The following is a 10,750-nucleotide window of genomic DNA, read 5'->3' as shown; positions in this document are numbered from 1 at the left end:
CGATGTTTTTTTCATATTGATGTAATTTTTTGTACATATTATTTGCATACTTTTCTTTTGGTATTTATAGATGTTTAATGTTTTATTTATAACTCAAGAGTAATATGAGTAGTACAGTAGGCACAACGCCTCTTCAATGACACCAACCCAGGTTCAAACCCGGCTGTCCAAATTTTTGTAAATATTTTTTCCCTTATACTTTTTGGTCTGGTTTTCAGTTTGGTTTACTCGAGATACCAAACCCGGTACCAAACTTTTCGTAAACTCGACATTCCCTAACTGACGGTATTCTTTTGGTTCAATTTTACTGAATTTCGGTAAAAGATGGCAAACCCTATATCTTTATAATAAATAAAGTTTAGATGCCAGATCCGGGGTTGACAATGAAGGCGTGTCATGACTGAAGTTGTCTCCTCAAAAGGTGGTACCATATCTCCTGATGGCGGAGCAAGGGCAAGTTCCGCATCATAGGGTGAATGCCACAAAAGATGGTCTTTATATTGTTTCCAAGCACTGTATCTCTCTCCTTTTTTCACTTCATTTAAAATTGTCCTTACTGGATTGAGTGGAACGTGGTGAGATAAAAGATAAAGAGAAATTATAGAGACAGAGAGAGACTGACATAGTAGGTCTAATTCTTAGTACCAATGCTACAAAAGATGGTCTCATTATGACTTCACCGCATCTCTCCGTGGTTCTTTTCATTCTTTTACCATATCCCTCAATGGATTGAGTGGAGTGAGGTGAGATTAAAAATAAAGAGAAATAATAGAGAGAAAGAGAGAATTTGAAATAACAGATCTGAATCTTAGAGCTGCCAGACCTTTATCTCTCTCATTCGCACTTCATTGAATCAAGTGAGGAAATGGTGAGAGAGAGAGATGATATGATATGATATGATATTGGGAAAAGAGAGACCCACACAGTAGATACAATGATAATTGCCAAAGCCACAAAAAGAAGGCCTCCAAAAAGAATTACAGTCTTTTTTCAAAAAAAAAAAGAATTACAGTCTGTGGAGAGAAAGATGAAACTCAGTCCAACCTTCCACAGCAGATGCATCAATATGAAGATGCTGTCTTCTGCTGGGAGGCATGACAAGGATATGATACAATACATAATATTTCTACCAATTGGATTTTAAAAAAAATAACCATCACATTGGCTGGAACGATAACCAACTGACGAGCTTCATCAAAAATCTGAGCTCCAAAGGGCGTTCTCACCCTCACCGCAGCGTTGATGAACTTCCGCCATCCGCTCTGCAGACTTGCAGATTCCGCTGCAAGTCCAGTCGAACGAAGCAGCGCATACATTGCCTGCCTGGGCCTTCCACTCGCAATCTGAATGCGTAAAAAAATATAATCAAATTAACAGTTTCAGTAGTTACATTGGAAAAGAGTCAAATTTTTCATCAAATTAAAAATTTTACGGTAACACACGAAAAAAAGAAAAATATTAGTGGAAAGAGCTCACGGAGAATATCTGCCACTGCTCACTTTTCCACCTCTTTCTCTCTCCAAAAAATATTAACATCATTTTTTTATTTATGATTTCACAGTAACTAAAAGATAAATGATGAGAACACAAGAAAAAACTCTGGAGCAAAAGATAAATGATGAGAACACAAGAAAAAACTCTGGAGCAATACCCATCTTTCCATGGCATTTTACTCCCATCTTTCCGATCATTTATCTCTGTAATCAATCAACCTTGAATTTTATAAGATGAGAGCTGATATGATCCGGCGACGGGTTTACACGAGGCGTAGGGACTGGGCCGGGCCCGTCACACCGGAACAGACCCTCCCGACCCCGACGCCTACTTAAGCCGTCCCCAAGGATGGGGAAGGCAGGCATTCAGAAAGTAAGCACTCCCCTCCTCTCCTGACCCCCCTCTCCGGGTTCCTCACTCCTCTCCTCTCGTGATTGTAGATCGACGCGTCCTCCTTGCCGCAGAGCCGACAATCCACCTCCGGCCGTTCCCGCCTCTCGCCCTTCCTCTCTCCACCCCGGGAACTCTCTCCTCCCTCTTCCCTCCTCTCCTCTCCCGTGGAACATTGCTATAGACGCCAAATTTCATCGTTGAAATGAGATCTGTTTGAGTACAAGAACTATACGATACGACCAAGGATCGTATCAAGAGCCCATGCCAAAACTCAGGATGACCGCTCATATTCCCATGTAGTTTTCCTTTTTTTAAGTTATATACTTTATTTCTCTCTTTGAAATTCTCTCTCTGAAGGAGAACAGATGATCTCCTAACTCCCCCCAATGATCATGTTTTTGTAAATGCAATGCTGAACATAAGTTCAGTCTCAAAGTATTTTTTGACTTGGCTCAAATAGATTAATAAATGTTCAGAATCAACAACCAAATATATTAAACTTAATAAATAAAAGGAGTGAACTCAGCTACTCAGCTCTGTCAGAAATCCACGTCATGGGTTTTGTTCATTACCTATGATCCATGAGCATAAAATAGAATAGTCTGCATCCACTTATACAAGATATTCCTCAATGACATAATAAGATCAACCTACCTGAATATAGGCCTGATACAAACCAACCTTGATAAGATCATTTAGATTCCTATCAGGGAAGGGGGGAAAATGAAATGTTGAACGAAAGAGACAGGTTTGTTCATGGACAAGCCGCTAGGAGATTGCCAAGCCAATGAGGGATTTGACTGAAGAGTCGTCTAGAGATTTCGTGAGGCAACCATGGTTGGGAGGGTATCATTGGACGGTCGAGTGCTAAGGCATACAACACACTTGATTGGGAGTTTTTATGGGCTTCGTTGAGACAGCGGAGCTTTCCGAGGGAATGGATACAATGGGTGCGAAGGTGTGTGACATCAAATTCCTTCTCGGTCCTCGTGAATGGTAAACCAGAGGGAGGTTGGATCCAACCCCAAAGAGGGGTTAGACAAGGTTGCCCTTTGGCCCCGCTCTTGTTTGTCCTTACAGTGGATAACCTGGCCATCTGCACGGTAAAGATATGCGCACGGGGCAAACTGAAGGGCTTTTAATCTGCAAGCTTCCCAACGGGTATACCTATACTACAGTATGCAGATGACACTACATTCTGCATAGAAGGCTCAGTGGAGGAAGCCCAAAATCTGTCAACACTATTAGACCTCTTCGCTGACTTCTCCATCCTACAGATCAACCGTTCCAAATCCCCTTTTTGTGGGATTGGGCCTTAGACCGGAGGAGGTCCAGTGCTCAGAAGCTCTGGGGACCCCCATTGGAACACTTCCAATGCGTTATCTAGGTTTACCCCTGAAGAGGGGGCATTTAATTGCAACAGATTGGTCTCCTATGATCGAGAAGGTGGAGAAGAGACTTGAGGGTTGGCAGAGTAGGGTATTATCACAAGCGGGACGTCTGACTTTGGTGAGATCGGTATTATCGGCAATACCAATATTTTACCTCTCAGTTTTCAAGTTGCCTAAGGGGATTGGTCGTTGGTTAGAAACTCTGATGAGGCGGTTCTTCTGGAATGGGCCTGGATCGGCAGTTGGCCGGGTATCAGCAAGGGTGTCATGGGAGGTGGTGTGTAGACCAGTTGAACATGGCGGACTAGGGGTACCACGTCTGCAATCCATGAATATAGCACTGCTAACTAAATGGGTGGCCAAGATTATGGTCCCGGAGGAAGACATGGTCACGAAAGTGCTACGAGATATGTACAGCATGCTTTTGAATTGGGAACTGAGATCAAGGCCAATCAGAGGGGTTTCCAGCTTTTGGCAGGGATTGGGCCAAATTTTCCAGCAAAGCCAAGGGTTATTTGTATCCAAACTAGGGTATGGAACGTATTTTCGTTATTGGCTGGACGACTGCTCTACAGGAGGTCCAATGCAGGAAGTTTTCCCCCGACTATTTGCACTGGCTAGGAGTCCACAATCCTCGGTGAGAGAATGTTGGGATGGCACATGGAATCCAGGCTTGCGGGATGCACTGTCTAAACAGAGAGTGGAAGATCTCTTGGACATGCAACAGAAAATAGTGGACCTAAGGCCCGTGTATGGAATAAGGGACAGTTGGGTGTGGAGGGATGCTCAGTGGTCAGTTTGAGAGACGTATAAGCAGATGCAGGGAGTACGACAGAAGATGCAGACCTTATACACACATGTAAATGCCTACGGAAACAGAAGGTACCGCTGAAAGTCAGACTTTTTGGTTGGCTGCTTATTAGGCGCCGAGTTATGACACATACTCTCCGAAGGCGCATGATCCCAGACACGCCAATCGTGTGTCACATGTGCGGCCTTGGAGAGGAAGATTGTTTTCACCTGTTTTTTGAGTGTCCTTTTGCGCAGGCCATTTGGAGAGCACAGCAGCTGAGATGGGTGGATGTGACGTCAGATGAAGCGTGCTGGATGTCCCTTGGGAGGAGGGCCGGTAGCGGACGGACGAGCTGGGGAAAGGCTCTTGCGGTGCTTTGGACGTTGTGGCTTCCCCGTAACGAGGTGGGATTCAAGGGGAAGACGGCGTCGCTGGAATCGGTGCTGCATGATGTAGGGAAATGTATCTCCTACTGGTTCAGTAGGACATAACGGAGGGAAAAGGGACCCGGTGGGCTGGGCATGTACTATGTCATGATCATATATGTTAATAGTATCTCTGGGTTGACCACCGAATTCCGGCTGGTCTTCCCTCTTTTAATTCAAAAAAAAAAATCATTTGACGGTCGAGGGGATGGGACCGAGATAGATAGGAACGGTGAGCTAAGGGGAAACTTACCGTAATTTCTTGGCTGCCTCCCTATAGGGAAGGGAACAAGTATTTAAAGAGAAATGAGTAAATTAGCCTAAACGCCAAATGATTAAAATGCCCTAAACAGGCTGAAGCATTAAGGATACTCTCGGAGGTTTTTTTTTGAACTATTGATACTCTCGGAGGTATAGGACTGTGTCAAAGGATTATTTATTCACATTTTTCATTTGTTACACCAATCCAAGAATTGCAACAACTTTTGAGCCGATAAACATCATACATCTTCTAAAATTACTCATCTCAGGTTAGATCATTGGAAGGTCATAAATAAAGCTCAAATTAAAATCTACTCAGTCTGTTGACAGTAAAATTGAACATGAAAACGTTGCAGCTTATTTAAATTTGAATCGGGCATTTCAATTGAAAGAATATCATAGGTCCCTGCCCTACCTAGGGTTAGTTTCGCCCTCAAAGCCAACTAGGGATATTTTGGTCATTTTCGCTTATACATGTATTTTGCTTTTAAGAGGGCACCCTTTCCCCCAGTGGGCTTATAAGGCGAAGCTAACCCCAGGTACAACGGGGATCATATCAGAATCTCATCCGATAAAGCCTCACCTAAATATCAGCAAAATGAAAAATTTTAACACAAAAATATTTTTAATGCATGGAATTGCAGAAGATGAGATTCGATGCTAATGTCAAGAAAATATATATGAGTGTACGCTGAATGTAATAAATCAAATCTAACGACACATTACCTGGGGGGGTACCGCAGCAAAGTTTTCGCTCGTCTATATGATTGACATCTAAGCCAATCAACCAAGATCCGAGAGACACATCTTCGTTTGCATATTTATGAAGAATATTCCTACAGTTCATTAAAAATAATAATTAACGATCGATTTACTTATGGATAATACAACAAGACTACTAATATGAGATATATCAGCAGTAGAATAAAGAAACCAACATACATCTTTAGAAATTGCATACATCATCACCAATACATGATTAAAAGAAGGCCAATAAACGGAGGAAATAATACAAGGTTTATATCCCAGATTTTTTCGACAGACTTACTGGTTAATAGAAATATAAGATGCCAGATCTTTAGAAATTGCATAGAGTTGACCGGTAGCATGTCTAAAATACTTGTTTCCAGCCTCCCCAAATTTCCAATATTCTGGCTCATGATACCTTACGCCCCTGTTTAATGATGGTCACAATCAGATGATGGGCCATACATATCTGGCGTACCAATGAATTTCTGCATTTGATGGAAATTTTGGTAAAAAAAAGGAAAAAATGCTCACTTTTGAGCCAGAACAGGCCCAGATTTCATACAGCCAATGTACACGCGAGGCTTCTGAAGATGTCTGGACAGCGTTGCACGCAAAGTCGCTGCAAGAACATAAGAAGATCTGCATCAGTTTCACTTTCATACAGATTAATGTAGGGATACGTCCATGTAGAGCAATCACAGATGAGACAACTGATGACCACGAAGGAAAGAGTTATTAAAATAAAATAATGTGATCTGGAGACCCCTGTTTTTTTTTTGAAAATATCTGGAGACCCCTGTTAATCCGTAAAAAGATAGGCATATAATGTTTTATCTTATTCCAAAGTAAAAAATCTGAAATAGCATTTTCTAGCCACAAGGAAGCAGATAACCCCTTTTTCTTACGATAACTACCCTTCTATAAAAATAATACACATTTCTCCACAATTAATAAATATAACCGGTAGTTTAATATTAATAATTCAAGATTGAATGTAAATATTAGACTTTCCCGTAATTTTCATAATACTCAACCTCTAAGCAAAGTGAAAATATTTCGAACATCGTCACAAGTATATTTTTTTCAAAGAAAACGAATGTTATCATTTTATCACGAGAAAGGCATCATAAGTGGGCCACCGAATAATGAAGCCACTCACCAATGTTGACATGGACATCATCGTCAACCTTGACATAAAATTCAGCGTCCCATATATTTACAGCAGATGCAAAATATGACCTCGTTTTTGCTGATAGTTCCAGGTAACCCTCAACATGTTCCTACCAGATCAGATCAACGAAATGTTAAACAAAAAAAAAAGATTTAAACAGCAGTAATATTCATGTTAAAACTAAGATCAGATAAAATAGGGAGCATCAAAGGACTACCAGCCGCATGAAATCTCCGTGGACCCTATCCTCAGCCGCAATAGCCCTATCTAGAATGCCGCCAGCAGAAGAACTGAAATATGAATAAGCAAAGCATTACGATTTTTTAACTTTGATCCATTGTCACGATAAGATAATTAGACGTTAGTATCTAGATAGTATATTTCATGCGTTGGTTGTTACTTTGAGATGTGAAATATGAATGGTACAATTATGATTCATAAAATTCATTAGTACTAGATTGCAATTTAGAAAAATTAAAAACAGATCAAACCCCACTTTCAGCATTTACAATTATTGGATAGTGTTAGGATCCCCAACAGAAGTCAAGGGTATCTTAAATAGATGTAGCCGTCCCCTAGGGAGGAGTGACGAGAAATTTTTGTTGAATAACCAGGGGATCCTCCATATTTTTTCGACTATATCAAAATAATATACACTGTAGAATTCATTTAGTGCAATTGAACTCGTATAGAAATTGAAGTAATCAGAAAGTAGAAAAAACTATCATTTAGAGCAGAAATTTCCGCTAAGTAGTGGACATCTCAATATATCTCTGCTCACCTGTGACCAATAACAAACCGAACAATGATACCCTTCTCCTCAAGCTTCGTTCTAGCCTCACCTGTTCATTCGAATAAGTTTGAATACATATAATTCTCCAGACCAAAGCAGACGTAATCGGAAGAGATTCAAACAAGGAAGAACCTTGAGGCATCCAAGTCGCTCGAACAGAGTCTCTCCTTTTACGGCTGCTAAAGGCTGTGTTGATTCCTATAACCATGAAATATTTCTTCTGATTTGATTTACTCAAGACTAGGTTTTCCGACTGCGGAGAGCCGCTGGCGATGGAATCTTGCGCTGCCCTTGCAGCTGCCAGTTCCATTTCCAATCTAGAAATTTTCTTCTCAAGAGACCTGCAATTTAAAGAATCTTCTCACTTAAAGAATTTGAGTGATAAAGAAAAAAATTAGCTAGGGTCAAAGCTGAGATTGCTTACTCCTTGGGTAAGTACGAGGTTAATGCGTCTTTCCGCTTGTCTCGATTTTTCTCCATAAATTTCTGATTCTTAAAATAAATATTTGAGAACGCAGTCAAGGAAAAATAATTATTTGAACCTGTAACTTGAAAATTTTGCTTACAGAGGTGGAATTTATTTCTTCTATTGGGATGCATCCGACTGAATCATAGAACGGCCTCCCCTCCGCCATTCTTGCGTTTCCAACTTTTTCTGATTCAGGCACCTCCCTTATTCTGTTGTAATGTCTTAGGGATTAATACAAATTATAAATTAAGAAAAAATAAGCAAGAGACATTCTTCCCCCAAAATTAGTTCTACAGATTAGATAATATGAGAGTTTGATATTTTAGGGATTAGCATAAATGATAAATAAAAGTAACGATGAGCGAGCGATGCACAAAATTAAAGCTACCGATTAGAGAATGCAGTAATGGTGGGATGAAAGTTTGAAGCCGCACTCTACAATTAGGATTTTGAATACTTCTATTATCAAAGATATGTTACGAATTCTTACGAGGAGACCTAGAAGGAATTTCCAAAATTTTAATTACAAGCTTTACGGCAAAGATCATCACACTTAAAACGAAGAGGTGCAGGGTTATCCCCCAAAATTTTGAGGATCAATGTATTTATGCGCTCGGTTACCAGCTTTTTACTGCAACATTCGAAGAGGAAGAAAAGGGAAAAAAAAGGAAAAAACACAGAATTTTAGGTCAATGTCCTCGCAAATTAGTTCGATTTATAACAAAAGGATTTGTCAAATGAGATCCAATTAGAGGAAATTTCAACCTACGAATCTGGAGAATCAAATATAAAGACTGAAAAAGAAAAGAAAAATTACTACGAAAGGAGATAACAACAAGCGAAAACCATACCCGTTTGAGAAGAGCAGACCAGCGCAGAAGCAACCAAGGCAAAGAAAAAAAATCAAATTCCTAGAAATTGCCTTCTTCGCCGCCCCCTCCCCTCTGCTTTTCCACGTCATTCTCGCACTCTCGAACAACAATTCTCCAGAGCTCAAGCAAATCCCTCACCCTCTGCAGTTCAATTCTACCCTACTGGACTCCAAATTCTCCCCTTACACCATCTAAAACCTAAAAAAAACAAAAAACTCGAGATCCCTGATAACCAGCAACACTTGAATCACTCGAAACAAAACTCGAATCTCATTGCGCGCGGAAGAACAAATTGCGCCGGTGGCCGAGATCCAATCTCTCTCCAACTTCTGAAGAGAGAGAATGACAGCGAAGATCACACCAACCAGAAGACGAACAAGCGAGCTTTTCAGACCAGACAAGATCGGCGACTGACCAGTGAAGAGTTGTCAGAACAATGACTTTTCAAACCCTTATTTCCTTTTATTTGTCTTACTATCCTTTTTATGCTCATTGACAACCCTAATGTTTTTTTAATTTTATCCCATATGGTGCTACTATCATTATTGATAGATGCTTGGTATCTGGGTTAAGCCTCGTCTTATGGGCTAGACTTCCCTTTCGTAAAGTTGGACTTCATTCTCTTTCCACAACTCTTACAGGTTAGAATTCACATATTTACTAGGTAACAAGTTCATGCATATACTTGCAATGAGTGCATGTAACCGTGGGTTCACTCAAAGTTTTAAGTTGCTCGTCGTGGATTTCACTATGTCCAACAAAGTTTGAATCTTCCTCTTAGGGTGTGACTAACGACATCGGTTTGCGATATCCATTAACGGATAACGCGTTATCCATGCGCAAAAAAATTTGGAACGCTGTCGATATCGATACTGAATGTCGGAATGGCTTATGGAACGGATAACGGTTCCAGACATTGTTAATGCGATAACGGCATCAGATCTCGATTTCAGTAAGAGGATAACGGATACGATATCGAATACGATATCAGGACGGATACCAAAATATGAAGATGGTGCACCTCTGTAGGAAAATTCATATTTTTTATTTATTTGAATAAGATATCTTATTGATTATACGAAGATGTATAAGAAAAATCATACTAATTGATGAAGTATTGATGTCATTGTCGAGTTTGAGATGATTTTTGGAAAGTCGCAGACTACTTGTTGCGGATAATGGATTACACAACGGACAACAACTAATGCGCATTATCAAAGATTAACGGTAACTTAATGTTCCACAGTAATGTAAAGATGGGGAAGTCAACCAAACATACATTTAAAAAGTGAAGATGGTCCTTAAACAACTAAACATAACAAACATCATAGGTTCTCTTTTCACAAGCCGTCAGTTTCCCCCGCTGTCACTTTCTGGTGATGGATGTTGCCTTTTGTTGATAGTATGGTCGACTAGAAACTCGATAAAGTTAATCATTGTTGAGGTGAAATTGTAGTGGGTCCAATATGTGTGGTCTGCCCATGGCTCATAAAATGGATCACGGCTCACTCTGATGTGCGGATCTGGTATGGGCTTATTTGGGTTGAGGTGAAGGCTTGCAAGGATTCGTATTGTACTGGCATCAATCAATTCTATTTGCTCCGGTGAGAATTGAGGGGCATTGATGGTGTTGTCTTTGATATTTTCACCAGACCTTCCATTATTATCTATGTCATCTTTAGAGTCAGAGCTGATGAAGTGCACAGTTGAGTCTTGTGATTTCTTTGTTAGACATTGAAGGAGAAGACGCATACTCCGACATGGTAGGCGTCAATGTTCTGTTGCTGGTTCATCACCTGACATCATGGTACCTGTCATGGTCTATATGGGTTAGGTAGTATTGGCTGTAATACACAAATAAGTACTCAAATATATAGTAAAAAGTATCATATGCCAAACATGTTGTAGAAAATGCACTTGTACTAAGGGCAGAGTTCT

At 40.3% G+C, this 10,750-nt stretch overlaps 1 protein-coding gene across 1 annotated transcript; it reads right to left on the bottom strand.

The window, feature by feature from the left end:
- Positions 1–926: 926 nt before the first annotated feature.
- Positions 927–9,216, bottom strand: LOC144704583 (putative beta-1,3-galactosyltransferase 2). Its single transcript, XM_078577047.1, has 11 exons — positions 8,792–9,216; positions 8,038–8,149; positions 7,896–7,963; positions 7,604–7,812; positions 7,460–7,520; positions 6,896–6,968; positions 6,667–6,787; positions 6,039–6,126; positions 5,806–5,931; positions 5,484–5,593; positions 927–1,343 (listed from the first exon to the last, which is right to left on the bottom strand). Exons 1-11 carry the CDS (start codon positions 8,899–8,901, stop codon positions 1,195–1,197), a joined length of 1,227 nt encoding a protein of 408 aa, XP_078433173.1. The 5' UTR covers positions 8,902–9,216; the 3' UTR covers positions 927–1,194.
- Between the last annotated feature and the right edge of the window lie 1,534 nt (positions 9,217–10,750).

This window comes from Wolffia australiana, chromosome 6 (assembly GCF_029677425.1).
Source record: "Wolffia australiana isolate 7733 chromosome 6, ASM2967742v1".
NCBI lineage: Eukaryota > Viridiplantae > Streptophyta > Magnoliopsida > Alismatales > Araceae > Wolffia > Wolffia australiana.
This window is presented reverse-complemented; position numbering and strand designations above follow the sequence as displayed.

What these genes read in the sequence shown, in the direction of transcription:
- LOC144704583 (XM_078577047.1), bottom strand. Translation starts at nt 8,901, where the DNA reads ATGACGTGGAAAAGCAGAGGGGAGGGGGCGGCGAAGAAGGCAATTTCT. An exon ending in AGCGACTTGGATGCCTCAAG is followed by an intron (nt 7,521 to 7,603) that starts GTTCTTCCTTGT and finishes TCGAATGAACAG; the next exon opens with GTGAGGCTAGAACGAAGCTT. An exon ending in ACGGAGATTTCATGCGGCTG is followed by an intron (nt 6,788 to 6,895) that starts GTAGTCCTTTGA and finishes CTGATCTGGTAG; the next exon opens with GAACATGTTGAGGGTTACCT.